This window comes from Manacus candei, unplaced genomic scaffold (assembly GCF_025592945.1).
Source record: "Manacus candei isolate 608988 ecotype Guabito, Panama unplaced genomic scaffold, ASM2559294v1 h1tg000006l, whole genome shotgun sequence".
Taxonomy (NCBI): Eukaryota; Metazoa; Chordata; class Aves; order Passeriformes; family Pipridae; genus Manacus; species Manacus candei.
Genome location: NW_026138054.1, coordinates 232,211 through 255,362, shown reverse-complemented (window position 1 = coordinate 255,362; position 23,152 = coordinate 232,211). Strand labels below are relative to the sequence as shown.

Sequence of the window (23,152 nt, the reverse complement as noted above, 5' to 3'; positions counted from 1 at the left end):
TGCACTGTTCTGGAAGTATAGTACTACGCTGGAAGTAATTCTAGGGACATTGATTTTCCAGGGATCAGTCACTCGGAAATCAAACAATTGCAAATTCTTCACCATAAACACTGGACTGGGGGCCTGGAGAGGTGGTGAGAGCACCACCCTTGTAGGGACTCAAAACCTGACTGCACGAGGCCCGGAGTGACCTGGCCTAGACATGAAGCTGGACGTAATCTGCAATATAGAGGCCACTTCCAAGCTGGATGCTGGGGCAGAGGCTCCTTCCAAATTAAATTCTCCTCCAACTTCTTCAACCGCGTGTGCATGCCCTGCCTACCTACTGATGGGCTGACAAGGATAATCAGCCACATTTACAAGACCAGAAGTAAACCAGAGGTCTGGCCTTGGGACCCAAACTCCCTTCCCAGCCAGCTGCCCCAGTCAGTCCTGATGTTTACTCAAACATCTGCTCAGAGTGACTTTTGAGCGTGGGTCTGGAATCAGTGTTAGTATCACACCATGATGACTCTTTGACAAAGACACGATCGTGCCTGTCACTGGGACAAGGTGGTGTTACCCTCACTCGTTTTTAAATCAGGCTATGGCATTTAAGTTCGTGGCTTTTAACTCAATATCCCACCTCTGAAGGAGGGGTTATACCATGTGCTTGGGCAGCTTTCAAGTCACTATTTGGCAAAGGGCACAACCCAAATGAAGATGTTTTGTGATTTCTGAGTCTTTACTGTTTGGCTCAGACACCCATTTGCCTCCAAAGAAGCCTAAAGTCAACATTTTTTGTGAAAATCCAGCTTTGATCCTACCTTAAGACCTTTTCAGCACCTGCATTCTGAAGGTGAGATCAGTGCCATTGAAAACAAATCAATGCTGCCGCAAGCGCTGGAGCATGGGATTCCTTATACCCTACTGCTCATTTACCCATTGTATCCTGGTCTGCACATGGCTCATGTGCTACTGAAGAAAGAAAATCCTTGTTCCACACCAGGACATGTTCAAAACAACCCAGAAAATCCCCTGGGTAATGCTGAGACTTAGTCACTGGAGGAACATCTTCCTTGTGACACACTGGGGATGGGGAACAATGCTGTCAGGTTTCAGAACCCCTCTTCCCAGCTGAGCCCTCACCTGATGAGCTCAGTCTTGCTGGAGAAGCTTTACGGATTCAGATCAGGACAGGCCTCTGCACATAATGCCCACGGCTGGGGTTTTTTTCCCAGTTTTAAGTTCAGGAGCAGCTGTGGGAATCCCTCTGGCCACCAGACCCTGTCCTCCTCCCCAGGCTGTAGATCACAGGTCTGGCTTTACGCACCAGCTCAAAGTCAAGCTTAGCTACAGTACATCTGCCCCAATACTGAACACCACCCGTGCCTGACGCAAAAAGGAAACCAGTCAGGATGTGGAGAACACCCTCCCTGCCCCGCTTCCGTATTCTTCACTCTGGAATAAACCCTCTCGTGAGCCATCAGAGATGGAAAAAATACAGCTTCAGGAGCTTATTACGGGTGGATTCCCAGGAGAAGCCATTCCTTGTATCCGCTTGTGATCCAGGATGCTGCCCGTGTCCCAAGCCCACGGTGTTCCCTCTCGAAAAGAAAAGCTCCTCTTGGCTCTTGCTCAAGGAATCACTGCCGTTTCTTTGGGGCAAAGCGAGGCAGAAGGACTGTCCACAATCATCTGGCCCCTATGGCTGAATTCGATCCTCCTCGGGAGGCAGGCACTTACCTGCACCACTGCTCAGACACACAGAGAAGCAAAAGTGACATCCTGGCAAGGTTGCTCCTTACCTTATGTACACTTTTGGGATTTTCCAGCCAAGCATAATACATTTCCTCCACATAGTTTGAACTAGTCCCACTCAGAAACGGCTCGGCAGCCACCGGTGCACTGTAGCACCTGAGCTGTTGGAACGTCCTGGGTGCTGCCGGTTTGTGTTGGGAAATTGTCTTTACAGTCTGTGAGGCCGTCAAGGGCCTCAGCTTTGCCGCACAAGTCCTTAGGTTAAGCATAGTTGTCCCGTTGCCTCACACAAGTTCCTGTTGGGCAGAGAGAGAACAGAAAAGTGAGTTAGGAATTACTCCAAGCACAGACAACTGAGCTTAGGATGTTTTTAGTTTGGATTAATCCATCCACCCATCCCACGGCTGAGTCCCTGATGGCTCAGAAACACAGCTTTTGATCGGGATGCTCAGCATGGCTGGGTCTGCCTCCCCCACCCCTGGCAGCATGGCACTGTCACCTCCCCTGTTGTGACAGTGAGAAGCAGATTTGCTTGGCGGGTACCCAACTCCAGCCTCGAGCGAGCCACTGCATATCAAAGCCATCCACATTTCTTGATTTCGGCATCTTCGTACAAAACAAGGGATGTCTGGGGTGAAACAGCCCATATTAACAACGTAAGGTATCGGTTCCCCCAGCACTTCCCTCTTCAGCTCCATCCAGCATCATCTACCCCTTTTCCAAAAATAAATCCGTAAAATATCCTTGGATTTCTTTTGGTTTTTTAATTCTTCCTCTGAGAATCCTCTTTACATTTGTTTTAAACAGGAAAATCCTCTGTAACTCCAATTCCAGTAGGAGTGGGACACTTTGGCCATTCAACCTCCCAGGCAGATGGAAGTTGTAGGATTTTAAAGAAAAGCACCTTTAAGTACTGAAGGGTGCTGCAAAAGTATGTGTTATCAGCTGGATTTTAACACTGAACATTTTCCTTCATATCTGCTGGAGCCTCATGGGGTGTGTGTCTCCAGGGCAGCACATTTCACAGGGGGACAACCTCATCATCCAGCAGGGGAGCTTCTTCCATCACTCTCCCTCCCAGGTACAAGGTCTGGGCTTCAATTTCTGTGACCACTCTGCTGGCTGAGGTTTTCTTGATGGTTTGTTGTGAAATGCATCAGGATAAAGTTGGAAAGAAACCGTTTACAGGGAAGACCTCTTGCAAAACAGGGGTACAGTGGTGCAAAGCACTTGGGAAGTGGGCTCCAGGACAGACTGCTTCTTCTCAAAAGCCCAGACCCAAGAATGCCAATGAAGCTGAAAGACCCGGACAATCCAAAAAAGTGATGTGGAGCAGGTGTGGAACTTCTCAAAGGTCCCACTTTGCAGCTCTTGGTGGGGCATGGACGGGGAAGCTTGGGGTTAGCCAGGGGGTTGGCCACAGGGTCAGCCATGGGGTTACACACATCTGACCGACCACTGCAGCCCAAAAGAAAGCGTTGGAGCAGGATCATCTTGAGAGAAGTGCTGGCATTTGGAGCAGCTCTTCTTGGAGCTGCCCTTTTCACTCAGCTCCTCCCTCAAGAGGCAGGACCCGGGGCTGGAGGTGACCCAGCTGGCTGGTTTCCATATTCCTGACCAGTTTAACAAGCAGCAGCCCAATGTCAAAGCAGTTATCATGCATTCACCAGATTAAAATGAAGTTTCACAAGGGACTGAAGAAAACAACACACCTTCACAGCCAGCATTTTGTCAGCCAGCCTTCCAGGTTTGCTTGGCTGAATCTAGTCCTGGCTGCTTGGCATGGCAGTGGCTACACTTCCCATCACAAACCACAAGGTTTTTATTCAAAGAGCAAGAGGAAGACAAGTTCAAAGAGCGTAAGAAAGACACAGAATCACTCGAATTCAGCCAGCATTTGACAGATTTACGCAAGGGAAAAAGGGAACCACTCATCCTTTCCACCCTGCCAAGAAAGGCTGGTAGGTGTGGGACAGCAAGTGCAGCACCACTGGGAGTTCTTTCAGATCACCCTCCCTCAGATTTATACAGCAAAACACACATGGGTATTTGAAAGACTCAGAAAGTTGATGGTGTCCAACCAGGAGAAGAGAAAAGAAGACTCTAGGGAGACCTTAGAGCCCCTTCTAGTGCCTAAAGAGGCTCCAAGAGAGACTTTGGACAAGAGCCTGGAGTGACAGGATAAGGGAGAATGGCTTCCCACTGCCAGAGGGCAGGGTTAGGTGGGATACTGGGAAGGAATTCTTTCCTGTGAGGGTGGGGAGGCCCTGGCACAGGTTGCGCAGAGAAGCTGTGGCTGCCCCATCCCTGGAAGTGTCCAGGGCCAGGTTCGACAGGGCTTGGAGCAACCTGTTCTATAGGAAGGTGTCCCTGCCCATGGTAGAGGGGTGGAACTGGATGGTCTTTAAGGTCCCTTCCCACTCAAAGCGTTCCATGATTCCGTGATATTTCAGAGAGCCAACTGAATCAGGTGCCAGAGGACTGGCACGCACACAGCACAGAAAAAGCTTGGAAGCAGCAGCAGAGACTCCAGTTTAGCATCCAGTTTCGGTGCTGCCACAGCAGCATTCTGTGACCTCTCTGGAAAACAGGGAAGTTAATGCCAGGGCATTTGACCCCAAATGAGCGGAACCAGCTGGTATTTGAGGGCCTCTTGCAGGAAATGCTGGCTGGGAGCCCAGCGGGAGACAGGGCAAGCTCAGAGCAGAGATGATTCTGAGGTGGATCAAAATAGAGCACGACAACCAGAAGGAAGGGGCAAAAAAATAAAAATCTGAGATATGGGATATCAGGGTCACCCAGGAATACAAAGGTCACCCACGGAGTGACGGCTGAGGAAGGTGCAGGAGGGCAGCCAGTCTCAGCCCAAACCTCACCAAAAGGTCAAATCCCAGGAATACCCATAACAGATGACGGCCCAGAGCGCGCCAATAAGCAGATTAAGGTGCTAAATCTGACCCCGGCAGCAGGGATGGGGACGCCACCACAGACGAGGGATAGTTGGGAAAGGCTTGGGATTAGGGAATACTTTTTGGGTTAAAAACAGCACAAATTCCGCTTTCCAGGAGGCCAGAGGTCCAGGGCTAAAGGCTGCAGCCACAGCTGCTCCAGCAGTGGGCACCTTCGGGACCGCGGTAGCCAAGGGCCCTGGGGCGGGCGGGGGCCGGCGCGTATCCTATGCGGAGGCTGCACGGCCGACCCCGGCCCACCAGAGTCCCCAGGCGGCCCCAGGAGGCCCCGCGGGCTCGGACGGGCGGAACGGTGGGGGTCGGGCGGGTGAGACGAGGCGGCCCCGCAGGGGCCCCGCGTGCGGCGGGCGCGGGAAGGGGCCGCGCGACCCCCGCCCCGCCCCGCGAGGGCGGTAACCCCGCCCCCTCCCCGCGCCCGCCAATCACCGTCCGCCGCCACCGTCTGGGCCCGCCTCCACCCCACGCCCGCCAATCATCGCCCGCTCCTCGCCGCCTATAGGAGCGGCGGGAGCCGCCGAGCCGCCTTCCCATTGGCCGCCAGGCTGTCCGTCTCGGGGCAGTGCCCCCCCCAACAGGCGCCCGGGCGGCACCGCCAAGGACACAGGGGCGCGGGCCGTCCGCCCCGCGCGCCCCCCGCCCTGCTCCAGCCCTGGCCCCCACCGCCTGGCCCCCACCGCCCAGCCCCGCCGCCCGGCCCCGCCGCAGGACCCACCGGCGCGTTCGTCCGCCCCGCTCGCAGCCCCAGCTGTGACAGCGGCCCCGACCACCGGTCCCACCCCGCCCCGCCCGTGCGTCACAGCGTCGCCCCACCCCTCGCCCTGGCCACGCCCCTCCGCCTCGTCCCAATGCGCCTGCGCCGCCCGGCGCGCGAGGTGACCCCTGGGATGGGGGCGGGGTACTGGCGTCGGCCGTGGACAGTCGCCATGGCCGAGGGCTCCCCAGCACAGCCTGGGACACCTACCGTGACCCGCAACCCTCACCGCGCCTTGAGGGTCTCAACCATGGCCTGGGTGCCCCTGTCATGGCCTGAGGACCTCCACCGTGGCGTGGAGTTCCCCTTGCCCTGGGAGACCTCAGGCCTTTGGGGATATCCCAGCGTGGGTGACAACCAGTGGGGGCTCAGAGGGTCAAAGGAAGTGCCGGGGGAGCTCTGGGGTTCTGGCAGTTTCCTGCCGGTGAGTCATGGTGTCACTGGTCCTGAGCCCAGGGGCAGGGGCAGGGTGGCACTTCGGGGAAGTGAAACAGGTGCCAGGAAAACACCCTGGCAGCCCACAGTCGTGCAAGCCTGGCCACGCACATCCCCGGCCCTGCCAGTGTGGCGCAACCTCCGGCATGCCGGATGGACGTGGGGATGAGGAGTGTCCCCAAAGACCACGTCCCTGATGGCCATGTCCCAGAGGTGGCATGGGTGGACACAAGGGACCAGGGGACAGCAGGGCCCTGTGCCGTCTGGTATTAGGGTAGTGGGGACAGACAGGAGAGGGGACAGAGGGAGCACAACTGGCTGCAGTGCTTGGGTCTGCGCAGCGAAGGAGGAAGCCGTGGGGAAATGGTGGAGTGGCAGCATTTGCGCCACAGCCCTTTCTGGGGCGGCTGCAGGTCACGACCTTGACAAGGGTGGGTGTCATCACAGCCCTGCTGGGCGGGGCTGGGGCTGGCACACGGTCACTGGTCCCACACATCGATCCCAAACATCCTCTCTGCCCTCTGCCCCACACACTGGCCTTGGAGCATCCTCATGCTCTGCCCCACACCCCAGCTCCAAAGTATCCCCTCACTCTGCCCCACACTCCAATTCTGGAGCATCCCCTGCTCTGCCCCACACTCAGCCTCCCCAGTGCACTGCTGGGGGCAGCCAACCCCCACAGCTCTACCAGTCTAGAAGGAGGAACTGGGCAAAACCGGGCATTGCGACAGCTGGAAATCCCGTTCTGACGGCGCTTCCTTCCAGAGGCTCTTGAAAACCGGCCACGCTAGAGCCAGGCTCAGAGAGTGGGGCAGGCAGGAGCCCGAAGCCAAGTGCCATACACTTCCCAGGTACTGTCAAGTCTCTGCCCAGGACTCTGCAGTCAGTGGCGGCGATGGCATTCGTCCCTGATTTGGACACACTGGAGAATAGCAGGTAAGCATGGCCATGCCAGAGAGGACTTTGGGGACATGATCCTGCACTGGTGGCCCTGACTTCACCATCTCCCTTTGCCTTTCAGCCTAAATGAGGAGATGTTTTATGGCCCCGACTGCCTCTGCCTGCAGAAGGTAACACTGGGGCAGTGGGAGTAGTGAGATCCGTGTGGTGGGGAAGCCTGGCACTCACCCTTCCCTTTTCTCCCCAGAAACCCCGACTGGACTTGGAGGTGACATCACCCAGGGTAGGCATCCAAGTGACAGTGACCAAGGGACACCCTGCCAGGACCTTTCGCCAGGCTGCTGTCCTGGTGGTTGCTGTGACCAAGTTCCTAAAGCAACCAGCGCACAAGGACTTTGCTGACAGTGACCTTGGCAACTTCTTGGATGATCTTTTCGGTATGGGGGTAATGTCAGGGGTGTTGCCCCAGCCGGGGGATGCTCTTGGGGAATGCTCTCGAACCTGGAAGCATCAGCATCCCCCTGACTGTCTCCCTCCCCACAGAGCCCATCTCCTTCCAGCACATAACGGGCAGTTATGCTGGGGCACCCGTCTTCCGCTACACCCGCTCCCAGTCCTTTGACATCCTGGACATTGACCACAAGTGTTTTGTGCTGGAGTCGCCAACCCAGCTGGTGGCCCTGCACCTGCAGGGACCCTCTGCCGGACGGAAAGGTGAGGGGACACAATCCCATCCCAATGTCCCTGTCCCCCACCCCAGGACCACGTGGGAGCCACTCGACAGCACTGGAACCACCCATTAACCCGTCCCTTCTCTCTGCAGTGAAGCTCAACATCGCTCTGTACCGTCCCCGGTCATCGCAGGGCAGCCCAGGGGCTGGGCGGGTGCCTGTGGCCTTGGGTATCAAGGGCTACCAGCTCTATATGTCGTGTGTGATGAGTGGCGCCAAGCCCGTGCTGCAGCTGGAGGTGAGCGTGGGGTCCTGCCAGTCCATCCTTCATGGGGCTGGAGGCTCCATTCCACTCTGACCCCTGTTTCACCCCACCGGCTGTAGGAAGCTGATGTCAGGAGGGATATTGAGACCGTGGAGCTGACCCGCTTCATCTTCTACCGTCTGGACAGCCCGGCCGAGGGGACTACCCGCTTTGAGTCCGCTGCCTTCCCTGGCTGGTTCATCTGCACATCCCTGCAGCCCCGCCAGCCTGTGGGTATCACCAACGCTCCTGACCAAGTGAACATTGCTACCTACGAGCTGAGCGGGCGCTGAAGACCCCACACCAACCCAACCGGCAGTCACCGGTTTTCAGGCTGTATGTACTGAGTACAACCCCCTGGGATGGGACCCCTCTCACCATCTACTTCAGATGAAATAGTAGCTCTGGGCCCCATGGGCTCAAGACACCCCAATCCTTATTTATTTACTTATTGTGTCTGGCCAGTGCTTTTATATTTATTTTTTGTGCTCCCTTATTTATTGCTGCATTTAACTTGTATGTGTTTTATTGTTATCTGGAACGCTGGTGTTTGTAGAGATGGAAGTGGAAATAAAAGGTTTTCCAGGGCTGAATTGCTCAGCTCATTGCTCTCACGGGGGTTACAGACGGGAAAATCCTACTGCTTTGGCTGCTTTTGGGCACTCTCCAAGCCTGAGTGAAAGCCCAGGGGGTAGGGGGCAACCCCACAGCCCAGGGACCACCCTGATTTGGCCAGACCCATGCAGGATCCTCCACCTCCTTGTCCCCATGCCCACCACACAGCTGGGGAGTAACTGGGGTGGGCATCCCACAGGTGGAAGTCACACGCAAATCCTGGCAGCCACCCAGGGCTGTCACTTCTGCTCCAGCTGCTGCCACTACCCTGGCTCACTGCTAAGGCATGGCACAGTGGGCCACAGTGCAGCAGGACAGCAAGAGGCATGGCGTGGCATTACATGGCATGGTATGCCATCACATAGTATGGTATGGTGTGCCGTGTCACACAATTTCACACCACACCATGCCATATCATGTGATGCCATCACGCAGCATGGCATGGCACGGCACGACATTGCGTGGCATTGCATGGCGTTGCATAGCGTAGCGTGGCCAGACGTGGCCACGGCTTCACATACCGTGGCGTGGCATGCTGTGGCCTGGCACAGTGTGTCACGACATGTCGCAGTGCGTACCCCTGTGTCATCGCAGGGCCCCGCCCGCGGGGGCTCGGCCGCCAAAGAGGGCCGTTGTCCTCGCCCCCTGCCCGCCTCCAGCCAATCACAGCTCCTCTGTCTGCCGGCCCCGCCGCCAGCCGCCGGCTCCCTCTCTCTATTGGTCGGTTTGAAGAAAGCGGTGGCCAATGGGCGCGGCGCGGCGGTTGGTGGAAGTGTCGGTGGTCGCAGCGCCCGGGATGGAGCGCGCGGGGGCGGCCGGTGAGGGGCCGGGGGGTCTCGGGGCCGGGTTCGAGGGGTGCCGAGGCTGGGGGCTGCGGGCGCTCCCTGTGCGGGGCCCTGTGGGGGTGACGGGGAGCGGAGCTCTGGGCTCCTGCGACCTGGGGACCCTCTGGGACGGGGACACTCCGCGGGGACCCTGCGGGGTGGCCACGAGTGCCGTGGGATGGGAGTGCGGGAGGTGCTGGGCTGGGGGCGGCCAGAGACAGGCCAGTGGGGGCCTCTTGGTAGAGAGACAGGGGCGGCCTGAGGGGCTGCTGGGGCCTTGGGAAGGAGGTTGGGGTGGTTAGGGGGGGTGAGGGTGCGGCAACCCGTGGGGGGTACCCCACGAAACGGGCCCAGGGACGCGGTCTGGGAGGAGGGCAGTATGGGAGGGCTGGGGGTTTGTCGGGGGGCCGCGATGCTTTTGGGGCTTTGTGGAAGCCTTTCAGGGCAAAGGGCTGGGGGTGCTGGAGATGCCCTCGGAGCCCAGGACACATAGGGGGTGAGGGTGGGACAGTGTTAGGAATGTGGGGGGCCCTGGGGACAGGGCGATGCTGGACTCTTGCCCCAATGCCGCAGCCATACTGGGGATGTCAGAGGTATCCTCTGTCCCCCTGCTGCGATACTCTTCATTTTTCCCTGTTGCCTGTCTTAGAAGAGGTCTTGGCCACCACTGGGTGTAGGCCCGCAGGATACACAGCTGCAAGGGGGTCATGGGCAGCATCTCCCCTTTCCCTCTGCAAACTGACTGAGCCTGGCACAGCTGAGGTGTTGAGCAGCACCACGCTGTGAGGGTCAGGGAGCTTAAGTGCCAATGAGCCTCTGGGCAATATCGTGGGCATTGGAATTTCAGGGCACAGCACTGCCAGGCTCCCCAGGCAGAGGAGTGCAAGGTAGTGTGTGAGGGTAACAGAAATCGTTTGTCGTGGGTACTCCTTCTCCACGGACTGAGGTAGTTGCTGCATGCACATCTCCTGTCATCTCTCTGCAGAGCAGCGGAGGAGCCAGCTGCCAAACTGCCGAGCAGCCAAGGAAAGGCTGAAATGCCTGAGTGCAAAGTAAGTCAAGAGGATGATGGGCTTGGACTAGATGATCTGTAAAAGTCCCTTCTGGCCCAAATCGCTCAGTGATTTTCTGAGTTATAAGTGACTTTTCCCCACTGGCCGATGTCTGCTTTCTCTCACCTGCATACAGAGAACCAGCTCCTGCCAGGGCCCCGCTGTCTGGGTTCTGCCCCCACAGCACCCCACCACTGCTCTGTAGTTACTGGCAGTGGGATCAAAAGAACAACTTGAGTGCTGGCATTTCCCAATGGTTGATGAAATCTCTTCTGGGTATTTTATGAGTCTCTGTGAAACCTTCTCATCTCAGCTCCTGGCTCTGGCAGAACAGACCTTGCTGCCAACAACTCAGCTTCAGAATTGGGTCTCAAGGAAGGGGTGGTTGGAATCTGACACTGGTTTTTAATGGCAGCTTCTAGTGGCCTGTGGGATAGGTTAATATCAGGAAGGGGCATTTTCAGTGCGCATGACAGGAAAATATGGGGAGAAGCAGGATCAGAGAGCAGAAAGAGCAAACAGATCCCTGGTGCCAGGCTCTGGGAAACACCACTGATGTAATAGAAATGAGGAGAGAAGATTCAGGACCTTTCTTTATGACATAGAATAGCACTTGTGTAGAACTGGGATGATCACCTCACTATCCAGGCTCTTTTCTTACAGAAAAATACCTGCACAGGCATTAACCTTCCCTGAGGGCTGAGCTGCTTGCCCCGGAGCTGAGGAGTGGGAGAACTTCATAGCTGGCTGCTGTCAGAGGGCTCCAATTCCAGGAGGAGGATGGGACTGTGGTAGCTGACAGTAGGCTGCTGTCCCACCTTCCTGCTTTGCTGCCAGTATCCGGGCAGTTGTGGGGCTCGTGGGTTGGCCATGCTACAGTGAGCCCTGGCTGGGACGCTCCAAGGCACCACTGTGACCTGCAGCGTGGCAGCAGCATGACCTCGGCTGTCTGTGGCACACAGGACAAGTCAGGAGCCTCCAAACCCCTTGCCTGCCAGACTCTAGCCTGCATGAACCGTTTTGGTTACTTTTGTTGTCTGTGGAAGTTCTGTGACAACCTTGGATGTTAATGGTCTGTTTTGCTTTCCTATTGCTTCACAAAAGAAAAAGAATTACAGAATGTGGTACTTCCTTGACAGGTTTTTGATTTCTGAAAGCTTCTCCTAAGCTCCTGTGTCTGAAACAACCAGCAGTGGGTTAGATATTTGAGCCTTTCTGCAATGGCTGATAAATAACCTGATCAGTTGTTAAATAACCCAATAACTTGTTAAATAACCTGATAACTTTTTTTACTCTTACAGACCCTTTTTAAAGGATCGGACAAATGACCTGAATCCACACTTAGAACCAGTTTCTAAACTCAAGCATGTAAGTAGAAAGCTTTTGAGTCTTTCATGCTTGAAGTGAGTCTGGGCAGAACAGGGTCGTCTGTTGCAAATGAGTGTTTTAGGGTTGCTTAAAGAAACACCATCAAAGGTATTGGCAAAAGCAAGTTTAATATAAAAGTGAAAGCACAAAAAAGTTCACTGGCAAGGTTCGTCTACTACTTACTGGATGGTTAAACCTAAAATCAATCAATCTAAAACAAAACCAACCTAAAAATTATCTATGTTGAGCTTGGGGGTTGGGCCGGAGGAGGGAAGGGTAAGGATGGGAAAGGGTAAGGATAAAAAGGAATAAGGAAGACCCATCTGTTGAGTCACAAGTTTCAGAGCAGACCCCCTTGCTAATCTGAGGCCAGGACCTGACCTACAGTTAAGGCCTACATGTTCTAACAGCACTTAATCAATAGGTTAAGTTAAACAATTTAGCAAAGGATTCATATAGAATTTACTGTAGCACAACAGTAAGTCACAGGCCTGATTGACTTACAAATCTAAAGTACTTAAGAACCAAGGAGACCCACCTTCATGGTACATTTGCTGTAGCATATTCACAGTCACATGCACACAGGCCTAAAGAGTCTGTACAAGGTACCTGTGAAAAATTCCCCTCAAATTCAGTGAAGGACTCACGTCACCGCCTTTGCATCTTCTCAGTGGGTGGGGGGTTGAGCCTCGAGGAGAGGCTCCATCATCCTCGTTTGCTGATCCTCCAAGTATAGTAAATGTGAGAGTTTGCTGGCTCTGAGAGGCCCCATTCAGAGGGAGATAGTGGTCATAGCCCACTGCAGTCCAGGAGGGCTCAAAGGGTCTCACTCAGGACCTCTATTTATAGGGTCACAAGAGAGTGGGCTTTAGTCATAATAATTTTTCATCCTTGCTGCAATTTGGGTCAGTAACTTTCTTTGCAAACCACATCCTCAAGTCAGGGTCATGAGTTCCTGACTCCAGATGAGGACACTCAACAGATTGCTAAATAGCTGGCAACGAGTCAACTACTTATTTTTTCAGAGGAGCTTAGTTTAGTTTAGTTAGGAGTTTCAATTTAGAAGACCGATCCTTTGCCCGTGTCCTGGTGGGTGCTGTGTTACTGTTCTGTTGACAACTGCTTTGTCACCACAGGCCATCGCATGGCTGTTTCCCTGGGCCAGCTCTCAGGGTCTGACCAAGCTGAGCTCTCCTTGGAGCTGAGGGCTGCTTTGTCTTTCCAGGTTGACAGGAACAAGAAGGATGTTCTCAGAAATGTGATGAAGAGTGCTCAGGAAGATGGCAAGCTTAGTGCCAAATCCACACAGCACACTGGCCACGCTAGTCAGCAGAAGCCTTCAAACACATCCCAGAGAGCAGTGGGGGTGCATCCAGTGCAGCCAGGGAAGAGCACAAAGCTTCCTGCTTCTGCACAGACCAGAGGCAGGCTCCCACCTCCAGGCTCTGGTCACCTAAATCCAGAAAGGAAGAAGAAGTCTGCACAGGACACTGTCACTGCTGCAGCACTTTGTGTGGGAAGTGACCACTCCCCTCCTGGAGCGCCTTGGTCCCTGAATGAGGAGCTGCAGGATGGGCTGGTCTGTCACAAGGAAAACCTCAGCCCACGAGCCTCCACACTCCCAGAGCTAAACAGAGATTTCCAATTTGATGGAAGCAGTCTTGGGAAGAAGAGAGTCTTGGCTTACGAGCAAAGCTCAGCTGTAATGTCAAGGCCCGTTGTGGGCCCAGAGGACAAAATTAATAACCGCCAGGCTAAGAAAGACCCAGTTCTAGATAAATTCAGGAAAATCCTGCCAGGCTCAAAGAGCGTGTCTCAAAAAACAAGTGTCAGAGCTCAGCCATTGCAGCCCCCTAGGTACCTTCCTGCTTCTGCTAATTTGCTACATAAAAAAACAGGGACAAACCAGGAAAAAACTACTACAGTGAGGCAACCTGTGGGAAAGCCACCTGGCACAGCTCCAGTGGGAGTTTTTAAGCACCAATTTCAACCTCCCCCAATGAGAAGTTCTTCCACTAAGCCTCTGGCCTCAGGCAGGCCTCAGGGGACAACAAACCTGAAATCCAGCCTGAACCGAAGTGGCACCATGCCACGGCCAAGGCCCATGATAAAAGGGGGGACAGACAGGAGGGACATGAATGTGGTGCGTCCCAGACACACAGCAACATCCCAAGGAATAGACCACGCAAACCAGCCTCCCAGCACACACTGCTCCAAAACTCATGCACTTGAGGGTAATTTGAGGAGTAGAAAAGATCAGCTTAAACCGGAGCTGCCGAAGGCAATCGTGCAGTATGGGCGTGTTCCCAGGGTCCCATCAGCTGCGGATCGTAAGTAAGTGGCAACGTTGGTCACCTGGGTCTTCCAGGGAACAGCAGAGTATAAGGGTTTGACTGGGTGAGCCAGCACCATCCTGCTGAAAATGGGGTCTGAAGTCTCTATCAGTGAAGGCTTGTTGGGAGGTTGCTGCCCTGGAAAAGAGAGAGTTGGGAAAGATGTTGGGTGGGGCCCTGAGTTCCTCTCCCACCAATTCAGTGAGTGGGAGGAGAGTGTGTGGCCATTCTGTTTTAGCCTCAAGGCTTACACTTGTGAGGGTTTTCCTTTCCCAGCCTAGAGCTCAGATGTGTTTTTGGGATAAATGTACCAGTTCTTCCTGAGCAGCTGAAGTCAGCTAACAGGGGATTCTATAGAAAAAACAGTATCTTGGCAAGAGCTGGCTGCCTGCTGGGATGGTAACCAAGGTGATACTTTGGTCCTTGGACAGGAAACAGCTGGAGGAGTGGTTGGCATCGAAAGGCAAGAAATACAAGCGGCCACCAATGACGCTGCTTCAGAAACAGGCAGTGAAGCCGCCCTGCAGAAAGGTCAAGGCGAAAGAGAAGCAAGAGAATCCAGAGCAGCGTTGCCTGGTGAAGATCGACAACATATTAACTGAGTGCCTGAACTTTGTTGAGGAGGTGGGAATGGGAAAGAGACTGCTTGAACAGGCTCCTCCTCCCCTGGAGCATCCCAGGGGCTGTGGACCATGTACCTTCACAGCACAGAGGGGTTGGGAGCAAGCATTCAGTTGCTAGAAGGGAAACATGGGTAGGGAAGATAAAAGTCCTCATGGAGTTATGGGTAGGTCAAAGGCACATGGTGAGCTACACTGACAGGGAAAATGGAGAGGTACCCCATCAAAAGGGACTGTTGTGGTTTAACCCCAGCCAGCAGCCAAGCGCCTCGCAGCCACTCACTCATTCCCCCACCAGTGGGATCAGAAAGAGAATCGGAAGGGTAAAAGTTACAGAACTTGTGGATTGAGATAAAGACAGTTTAACAGGGAAAGTGAAAGCTGTGCACACAAGCAAAGCGAAACAAGGAATTTACTCCCTTCTTCCCATGGGCAGATTCAGCCACCTCCAGGAGAGCAAGGCCCCGTCACACATAATGGGGACTTGGGAAGACAGACAACATCACTCCAAATGTCCCTCCACTTTATATACTGAGCATATCGTCTGGAATATCCCTTTGGTTAGTTTGGGTCACCTGTCCCAGCTGTGTCTCTTCCCAATCTCCCACGCACCCCGAGCTCCACAGCGAGGCAGTATGATTAACAGAAAAGGCCTTGGTTCTGTGTAAGTCTTGCTCAGCAATAACAAAAACATCTTTATCATCACTGTGTTCAGCACAAATCCCAAACACAGCCTCATACCAGCCACTGGGAAGGAAATTAACTCTACCCCAACCAAAAGCAGTGTGGGACTCACATGTGTAACTGTCGGTGTTCTGGAAACTGGCAGTGCAGTCTGCAAAAGCAATGTCTGCAACAGAAACCCAGGCTGATTGAACCAACTTGAAGTAGATCCCTGTTGGTGTCACAGTCTGAGGTATGGTTCTGGTGGGGGACTGTTGCTGGGAACACTGACTGCTAGCTCTGCTCCAGGATTTAGTGGCTCCAATAATGCCAGCACTGGAGTCTATCCCTTAACAGCTCTTTGGAGTACTAGACTCATTTATCCAAGGGGAAGATAGAGGGAGGACAGCCCGTTGTTACGTAGGAGACTTGTAAACCCAGACTCCTGAGACCTTTTTCCTGAAGAGTGCTGGAAGCACGGTCAGGTACTGACAGCTCCCAGTGCATACCCTTGTCCTCGCAGTGGACACCTTTTACCAGGTCCTTGCCCTTCTCCTTGCAGGGTGTCCATGCAGAGGAGCTATCAAAAGTGCTGTCTGTTGTGCCCCAGGCAGAGAAATTTGCCAAATTCTGGATCTGCCAAGCAAAGCTGCTGGCCCGGAGCGGCCCCTTTGATGTGATGGGGCTGTACAGAGCAGCAGTCTGCGCAGGCGCTCAGGTGCGTGGGGCTCACCAGCTCCCTATGGTCCCTGCCTCAGAATGGGTGGGCTTCCTTGAGATCCCGGGGGCTGGATTTTGGGATGAGCTTAGCAGCACTAATAAGTGGTGAAAAAGCCCTTTAGAGATGCTGGTCCCTGTTCCATGGGCAGGGTGGGCACTTGCCCAGCTGTGCTGGGTGCTGACATATCACACTGCTGTTGTGATGCAGCAGAAGCCTTTCCCCCTATTCAGCTATAACTCTGGTCTCTATTGCCATACCAGACCTGCCCTGACCCATGTTCTGCTTTTCCTGCAGCCACTCCAGGAGCTCAGGGATGTTCTTGATATTTTGAAGGCTGCAGGCCATACATCAGAAGGTAACCTGAACATGGGGAGCCGTCTGGAGTGTGGGCAAGCCAAGGCTCCCTGCTGCTGCCATCTGGGAAACAGCACGTTCTGCAGTCTGTCCCAGCACCCCATGTCCCTCTTGACTTTGATGGAGATTGTTTTGAAAGTCTGGAATCCTGATCCCAATAATGGGGCAATGTTCCTCTGCCAGGGCTGGGGAGGGTCCTGGCCCCGGCACACCTCCACAGCCAGGCCTGTGTCTGAAACACCACAGTGTTATTCCTCCCCAGCTGGCACTCTCTGCAACTGCATTGCCCTTTTCCTCTCTTGCCAGGGGAAAAGGCTGAGCAACCCATTCCTTGGGAGCCTACAACACCTTGTCCAGGTGAGAGGGAGCCCGTAGCATCGACTCCAGGCCCAGTGGGGAGGCCCCTGACCTCCCTACCTCTCTCAGTCAAGTTACGGGTCACATCTGCATCCAGGTAAGGCTGAACCCCCTGGTCCTGGCAACATGCACCCTCCATGCCAGTGCTCCTCCACAGGGTTTACCCAAGGCTCTTGTCCTCTCCACAGACGAAGGGAGTTCCCGAAAGGCCCGGAATTGAAATTCCTGACGCCCGTGCGGCGCTCGCTGCGGGTTGAGCGGGCTGGGAGCCACTACCCAGAGATGCTGAAGGACCATGACCCTGTGGTGTCATCCCTCAGTGAAATCCTGGATGCTGAAGAGGAGACTCAGTTCATCTTCCAGAAAAACAAGGCTTTGCCAGAGGTGACGGGGCTGGAGGGTTTGAGTTCATACACCCCTGAGAGCTGCTAAGGGGTTCCTGGTGGAGCCAGTCTACCTGCCCCCTGTGCTGCCTTGCACACACTCCACTGGCTTCTCTTGCTGCCCCTCGGGTGTAAGCATGGGGAGGTGGCACAGAATAAGCTTGTTTGAAATATCTAAGTGCTGTTTTAAATATATTAAAGACTTGCAGTAGAGATGTGTGTGGCCTAGTGAGCAGTGTAGAAGACTGCGTCCCCCAGGACTGTCCTCAGCTCCTCTGCCTAATTTTCCTGCTGTAGGATGGTATCAGCCAGACTGCAACATTCCAAGCACCTCTCAGTGTTTTGGAAGTGACGTCCCAAAGGATTTGCTCTGGAGCTGCCTTGTGCCATACCTGGACAGCATCTGGATGTCCCTGCTGAGAGGCACATGCAGACCAAGGTCCAGAGGCATGGGCAGAAGTACTAGCTCTGCCTGAGGGGCTGGAAGACCTGCAACACTCCAGCAGCTTCTGTGCAGGCTGACAGCAGCACCCAAAGTGGTGCAGAGGACCTTGGGGTGCAGCAGGCTAGGCCCCCAAACTCCTGGGCATGGTTGGGGTGCAGGATGGGCCAGTGAGTGCAGATGAGCCCTGTACATGCACTCGGGGCCCCTCTGGTGCTGTCCTTGCGGCTGGAGCAGGCAGTAGCACAAGGTACCAGGCAAGGGGTTGGCTCTAGGGTGGGCAAGGGGTCCCTGCTGCAAGCAGTGACTGTACAGCTGCTGTAGAGGATTTGGGGAGCCCCACTGTCACCTGCCCAACCCCAGTAAGCAGTGGTCCTGACCCCATCCCACGCTTTTGCCTCCTCTTTCCCTCCCGACACACCCACCCCCGGTCTTGGCTCAGTGTCTCTACTGAGTCCTGGATGCCAGAAGAAGTCTTGGAGCAGTGTCCTGGAGTTCTGGCATGGGGCTTGGCTCCACTCTGGGGAGCACTGCTTGCTTAGCTCCCTCCTCTGCAGAGGAGAGGTGACCCGGGGCTGCCACCTTCTGCCCAGGGGCTCGTGCTTGTCCCAGCTGCTGGGAATTGCCCTTTGCCCCCACCTCCCAGGTGCAGGGACAAAGCAGTTTTCCTTTAAAACAGCCAATTTTATGTCTCTGTGGTGCCAGGAGTTTGAGTATCTTTTATAAATAGAAAAGGGTAGCAAACAGAAGAGGGGAACAGCAGGTGAAAGGAGTTCCCACAGAGCAGCTGTCACCTCCGGAGCCTCCCCCTGCACCCAGGGCCACAGTGGAGAGGCTGGAGGGACAGGAGCTGCAGGGGCCCTGACTGGTGCAGCGGGCCTCCAGTGATACCGGAGCAGCAACACTACCCGCTCACCCTGGCATTGGGTGGCCCCAGACTGCCATTGAGCTGGCAGGAAGGATGTTAGTTAAAGTGGGGGCACAGGGCAGCCAGCAGAATTGGGGGGGCCCTCTCCTGGCTCCAGGCACAGTCGAGAGAAGGGCCCCACAGCCTAAGGACAGGTGTGATGGGGGCCATGGGCAGGGCCACCAATCATCCTGTGGCCATCAAAGGTGGCAGCTGACCATGGGTGGCTTTGGTCTGGCAGTGCAAGTGGTCCAGGGCCATCAAATGCCCTCCTGTAGGGCTGGCACCTGCCAGAGCAGCAGCCATTAGTGCTGGGGTGGGCTCAGGCTTCTCCATCATCCTCCTCCTCCCCGCTGGAGTCTTGGGGGACCTGAGACAATGAGAGGGCTCAGTGGGCACAGGACCTCACGGGCATCAGCGTGGCAGGACACCCATGTCCTTCTGCCTCTCTGTTCCCTGCCACCCACCTGCTGGCCAGGGTGGCTATGCCGGGCCAGCCAGGGGGGCAGGGCTGTGCCAACCTCCCCCGAGTCCAGCCGAGTGTGCTCCACTGTTGACTCATGTGCCATCTGCGGGGGGGACAAGGCTCCCAGAGAGAGTCTAGCACAGGCTGGGTTGGGTGCCCACCCAATGCTTCCATCAGCCCCATGACCCCCTCAGGTAGAGAGGGAAACTGAGGCATAGTAGGTGAGCAGGGGGGGTTGGGGGCTGCGTACCAGGACAGGGGGTGCCCGGAAGAGGTAGCTGAAGGGGTAGTAGAGGAAGTTGATGAAGGAGGCGGCATAGAGGTCTGCGTAGCGCATCAACTGGTTGGCGAAGAGCGTCTGGCGTGAGCCGCAGCGGAAGAGGCTGCCCATCTTCCCGTAGCACATGTCCATCTCATGTGTGACTTTCTAGGGGTGCAGCAAGACAGTCAGGGCACCCAATGCCCCCCGGGGTGCCCAAGGGGGAAGTCGTTGGAGGGGAGTGGGACTGAGTTGTGTGCCAGCTGGGATGGTGTCCTGAGTGTCACCTGGATCCGACGCTTGATGGAGCTAATGTCTGGGCGCTCGCTGCTGCCACTGTCCAAGTGCCTGGAACAGGACAGATCCGGCTGGAGGCTCACCTGGGAGATCCCCCACAGGTGTTCCCACCCCTCCCTACTCCCCTCACCCAACTCACTGGTACAGCTCGGCCAGGAAGAGATCGAGGCTCCGCAGCTCCTCAAACAGCTCTGCAAGGTCAACGTGGCTGGCTCAGTGCAGGAACATCCCCCACTGCCCAGCATGACTGACCCAGAGGGTCAGGGCACAGCCCGCTGGGGCGGTTTTGCCATCGAGAGGTATAGGAGGCTCCAGGCCACATCCACCAGCAGGGCAGGGTCCGTGTCCCCAGCCAGGCATTGCTCACCGCTCTTCTCTGTCCAGACCTGCAGCTCACGGGCCAGCTCAGGCACCACCAGGAAGGTGCGCCAACCCTGCCGCTTCTTGGACTTGAGGATGTCCCCGAAGATGTGGTCCCCCATGTAAAGGATGTCTTTGCCTTTCACGCCCAGGAGGTCACACACCACATCTGAGGAGCCTGTGACAGCCAAGGGTCAGGGCAGGGGCATGGGCATGTCCCCCCCTGACTGGAGCCTGGCCTGGCACTTACCGCCAGAGTAGACGGTGCAGTGCTGGAGGGGGCCGGTGTACGTCCCAATGCGCAGCTTCCCTGTGTCCTACGGGACAAGAGGACTCTGGGATAGGAACACCGTTATCTGCGTCCACTTGGTGCCCACCCAATGGTGAATCTACCCTGCTCTGCCCACAGGAGCCCCCATAGTGCTCAAATAGTGCCCACTGCCCCAACTGGCCCCACAACGGGGGAGGGGTCCCCACCGTGTCGACTTGGCGCAGGACGGTGCCCTCAGCGAAGAAGAGGGGCTTGCGGGTGTCCACCACAATCAGGTCAAAATAAGACCTCCAGGGGCGCTGCGGGGTGTCCGCCTGTGGATGCCAGGGAGGGGAGGGTCAGCAAGAGGTTGCTGATGGCACCCTGAGCCCCCCACTCTGCCCACACTGGGGGGAGACTCACCTTGTCCCCATCTCTGAAGTCAAACAGGTAGGACATGATGGCCTGCAAGGACATCCAGCACTGTCACCCATCCCCAGGGAAGGCAGACACTGACTGCGCTTTGACACCCTCCCCTCTGCCACCCCCATCAAGGGCAAGCTGGACCTGGCAGGGGGAGCACATGGACACCCCTTACTCACATCTGTGTATGTATAGTCACTGTTGGTGGCCAGGAAGACCTTCCCCACCTCCTTCATGCGGCTCAGCAGCAGTGGCACACGGGGCTGGTGAGGGACAAATCATCATGGAGTGGGCTTGGGGGGACCAAGGGGAACTGGCAAAGGGGAGCAGGGTAGTGAGGGGTCCATGAGGGTCTGCACATACGTCTTTCACCACGTATTTCTCCAGGTTCTCCAGCGTCTTCTCCTTCAGACAGCCCTACAGAGTGAAGGGAGGGGGCTGGCCAAAACCTCCCAGGGTGTTTGTGGGGAATCTCCAGCACTCCCATAACCCCCCTCCCACCAGCCCCCTGCCCACTGCACCCACAGAGAGGTGGACGTGGTCCATGGCCTCACGCACATCCTGGAACATGCTGCGGAAGGACATGAAGAGGTTCCCGTGTTTGTAGCCGGTATCACAGCTGCAACAATCAGGAATGGAGGGGGTGAAGGGGCTGCCCTGCCAAGCAAAGCTCCTCTGCAAGATTACCCCCCGCCATCTGATCCACCAGCAAGCCCCCACCCATCACCTCCCTCTTACTTTACGTATCTGGAGCAGTTGGTGAAGAAGTCCACAAGACAGGCATAGAGGTGGGCCTCTGTGTGGGAGGGATATGTGAGAGGGGGTGCAGGACAGGACAGCACCCCAAGGTGGTGGGGGCGTGAGGGAGACGGGTTGTCTCTCACCCGTGAGGTTGAAGAGCGTGTTGAGGATGTGGAAGCGCTTCATGTCATCCCGCTGGATAAACTTATTGGGGTAATAGTGGAGGATTTCGGCTCTGGGGAGGGAGCACGGAGCTGCACCCCACTCCAAGGGTCCCTCTGCTCCCCCCTGCCCCTGAGGCGGGGGATTTCCAAACTCACCCCTTGAGGAAGCGGAAGCCATGGGCACAGACTAGCAGGTTCCCATGGGAATCCACCTTCAACAGATTCCCATACAGGGCATCGAACACCAGCCCCCTGCAACACACAGCTGTCAATGGGTGGGGATCTCACCCCTCTTCCCCCGGACCCCCTCCCCAAACTCACCGAGTGGGGAACGTGGGGTCATACTTGTAGGCAAGGATCTCGGGGGGGTACCCAATGGCGACAAGGTGCTCCAGCAACAGGGCAAAAGCCAGCTCCTCGTAGTCAGGGGACTTGTACACTGTAGGGAGTCAGAAGGGATGTGGACAGGGCCTTGGGGGGGGGTCCCACCACTGCCCCACCCTGTCTTAGGTTCCCCAAAAACGCACTGGCCAAGGTGTAGTCCATGTCAAAGCCAAAGCACTTGATCTTCTCCAGCGCCAGGCTCCGGTTGACAAAGATCCTGGGGGTAATCGGGTGGGGGGAGGAGTTATGGGGAAGAGGGGGTGTTTAGGGCTGGGGATGGCACAAAGGAGGGGATGGGGATGTGTTCCCCCATCCTGGTCCCTGGTCAGTGCTCTGTGAGGGTCGTGTGCCTGCCCCAGCTCAAGGGCCCCATAGCGAGTTATTGGAGCAGAAAAATGGGCTTTTGAGATGGAAATGAAGCTGGGGGGGGCAGGAAGGGGGATGCGTGGGAGGGGGACTGTGGGCCCCTGTTTTGGCCTGCCCCCACACCTGATATGTCTACGTGGGGTGACCCCCAGGGGCTCCGCTCCCTTCCTGACTCCCCCCAAGATTCCTCTCCCGTACCTGAACCCCAGTGCCCTTCCCTTGGGTCTTGCCTCCCCCCCTCCATGTGCCCTCCCAACTTGTCCCCTCCCAACTCTCTCCAAGGAGCCTCAAGTGCTGCTGCACCCCCAGCCCCCCGCTCCCCCAGCCCCCTCCCGCCCACCGGTGCTGGCAGTCCCTCCGCAGCGCCCGCGGGTCGCCCTGCCCCGGGCTCGGGGCCGCCGCCGGGCCTCGCTCCCCCTCGCTGCCCATCGCCACCGCCTCCGGCCACCGCCCGCGGCCGCCGCCGCTTTAAGGGGGCCCCGCGGGACCGCCCCGCCCCGGCCCCCGGCCCGGCCCCCCCGGGCAGCACAGCCGGGACGAACCCGGGGCACCCCGGAGTGGTGACCCCAAATGGGGCGGTGACTCTGCCATGCCCCCTCCCTGGGGCAGTGACACCTCCCCACGCGCGCCCCCGCACACAGGGCAGTGCCCCCCGCACCCCTTAAACGGGGCTCCCCCTCCCCAGCAGTGTCCCCCAGCGCTGCTCCCGCCGCCCCCCCGGCCCGCAGCTCTCGGAGCCCAGGGCCAGTGTTTGCTCAGAGACGCCACTGGCAGAGGGGAGCGACCGGCGGCGAATCATTAACCGGGGTCAGGGACCGGCCCCGCTGCCGCCCCGAGGCCGCCCCGATGGACGCCGCGGCCCCGTCAGAGGGCGGGAGCGGGGCCGGCGCGAGGGGCGCCCCGGCCTCACACCGGGGGGTCGGGACAGCAGGGAACACCCACGTCCCCTGGGACAAAACGACCCCCGGTCCGTGGGGCTTCGTGGCTCGCGTCCCCACGCAGCACATAAGGCACCTCCCGAACCCCACGTGCG

The 23,152-nt window shown here is 56.6% G+C and overlaps 4 protein-coding genes across 14 annotated transcripts in view; 2 read left to right on the top strand and 2 right to left on the bottom strand.

Moving 5' to 3' along the window:
* OGDH (oxoglutarate dehydrogenase) overlaps positions 1 to 5,540 on the bottom strand; it is a 32,614-nt gene extending 27,074 nt beyond the window's left edge. For all 3 annotated transcript variants that reach the window (XM_051809189.1, XM_051809208.1, XM_051809198.1), the window contains exons 1-2: positions 5,422 to 5,540; positions 1,788 to 2,036 (exon numbers count right to left, since the gene is read on the bottom strand). In XM_051809189.1, coding sequence (XP_051665149.1) covers positions 1,788 to 2,009 — 222 coding nt within the window. In that variant the 5' untranslated portion in view covers positions 2,010 to 2,036; positions 5,422 to 5,540. The remainder of the gene's footprint in view (positions 1 to 1,787; positions 2,037 to 5,421) is intronic.
* Positions 5,541 to 6,359: 819 nt separating this feature from the next.
* LOC127480793 (interleukin-1 beta-like) lies at positions 6,360 to 8,974 on the top strand. Its single transcript, XM_051809300.1, has 6 exons — positions 6,360 to 6,831; positions 6,917 to 6,965; positions 7,043 to 7,232; positions 7,339 to 7,509; positions 7,619 to 7,764; positions 7,851 to 8,974. Exons 1-6 carry the CDS (start codon positions 6,791 to 6,793, stop codon positions 8,061 to 8,063), a joined length of 810 nt encoding a protein of 269 aa, XP_051665260.1. The 5' UTR covers positions 6,360 to 6,790; the 3' UTR covers positions 8,064 to 8,974.
* Positions 8,975 to 9,082: 108 nt separating this feature from the next.
* CKAP2L (cytoskeleton associated protein 2 like) lies at positions 9,083 to 17,941 on the top strand. Of its 3 annotated transcripts, XM_051809013.1 has the most exons (10): positions 9,608 to 9,971; positions 10,057 to 10,096; positions 10,195 to 10,261; positions 11,563 to 11,629; positions 12,855 to 13,963; positions 14,394 to 14,586; positions 15,808 to 15,963; positions 16,261 to 16,321; positions 16,627 to 16,774; positions 16,866 to 17,941. In XM_051809013.1, exons 1-10 carry the CDS (start codon positions 9,729 to 9,731, stop codon positions 17,107 to 17,109), a joined length of 2,328 nt encoding a protein of 775 aa, XP_051664973.1. In that variant the 5' UTR covers positions 9,608 to 9,728; the 3' UTR covers positions 17,110 to 17,941. The 3 variants fall into 3 exon arrangements, with proteins under 3 accessions (XP_051664984.1, XP_051664973.1, XP_051664978.1); XM_051809024.1 differs by lacking the exons at positions 9,608 to 9,971; positions 10,057 to 10,096 and adding an exon at positions 9,083 to 9,203; XM_051809018.1 differs by having other exon boundaries at positions 9,854 to 10,096.
* LOC127480679 (cytosolic purine 5'-nucleotidase-like) lies at positions 13,903 to 22,610 on the bottom strand. Of its 7 annotated transcripts, none has more exons than XM_051809037.1 (18): positions 22,460 to 22,609; positions 21,897 to 21,970; positions 21,691 to 21,808; positions 21,526 to 21,621; positions 21,349 to 21,440; positions 21,203 to 21,260; positions 20,990 to 21,083; positions 20,828 to 20,881; positions 20,644 to 20,727; positions 20,465 to 20,506; positions 20,269 to 20,376; positions 20,042 to 20,108; positions 19,799 to 19,969; positions 19,571 to 19,622; positions 19,422 to 19,482; positions 19,126 to 19,302; positions 18,877 to 18,978; positions 18,166 to 18,779 (listed from the first exon to the last, which is right to left on the bottom strand). In XM_051809037.1, exons 1-18 carry the CDS (start codon positions 22,546 to 22,548, stop codon positions 18,732 to 18,734), a joined length of 1,587 nt encoding a protein of 528 aa, XP_051664997.1. In that variant the 5' UTR covers positions 22,549 to 22,609; the 3' UTR covers positions 18,166 to 18,731. The 7 variants fall into 7 exon arrangements, with proteins under 7 accessions (XP_051665017.1, XP_051664997.1, XP_051665006.1 ...); XM_051809046.1 differs by having other exon boundaries at positions 21,023 to 21,083; XM_051809057.1 differs by lacking the exons at positions 18,166 to 18,779; positions 18,877 to 18,978 and adding an exon at positions 13,903 to 14,100 and having other exon boundaries at positions 22,460 to 22,610.
* Positions 22,611 to 23,152: the final 542 nt, after the last annotated feature.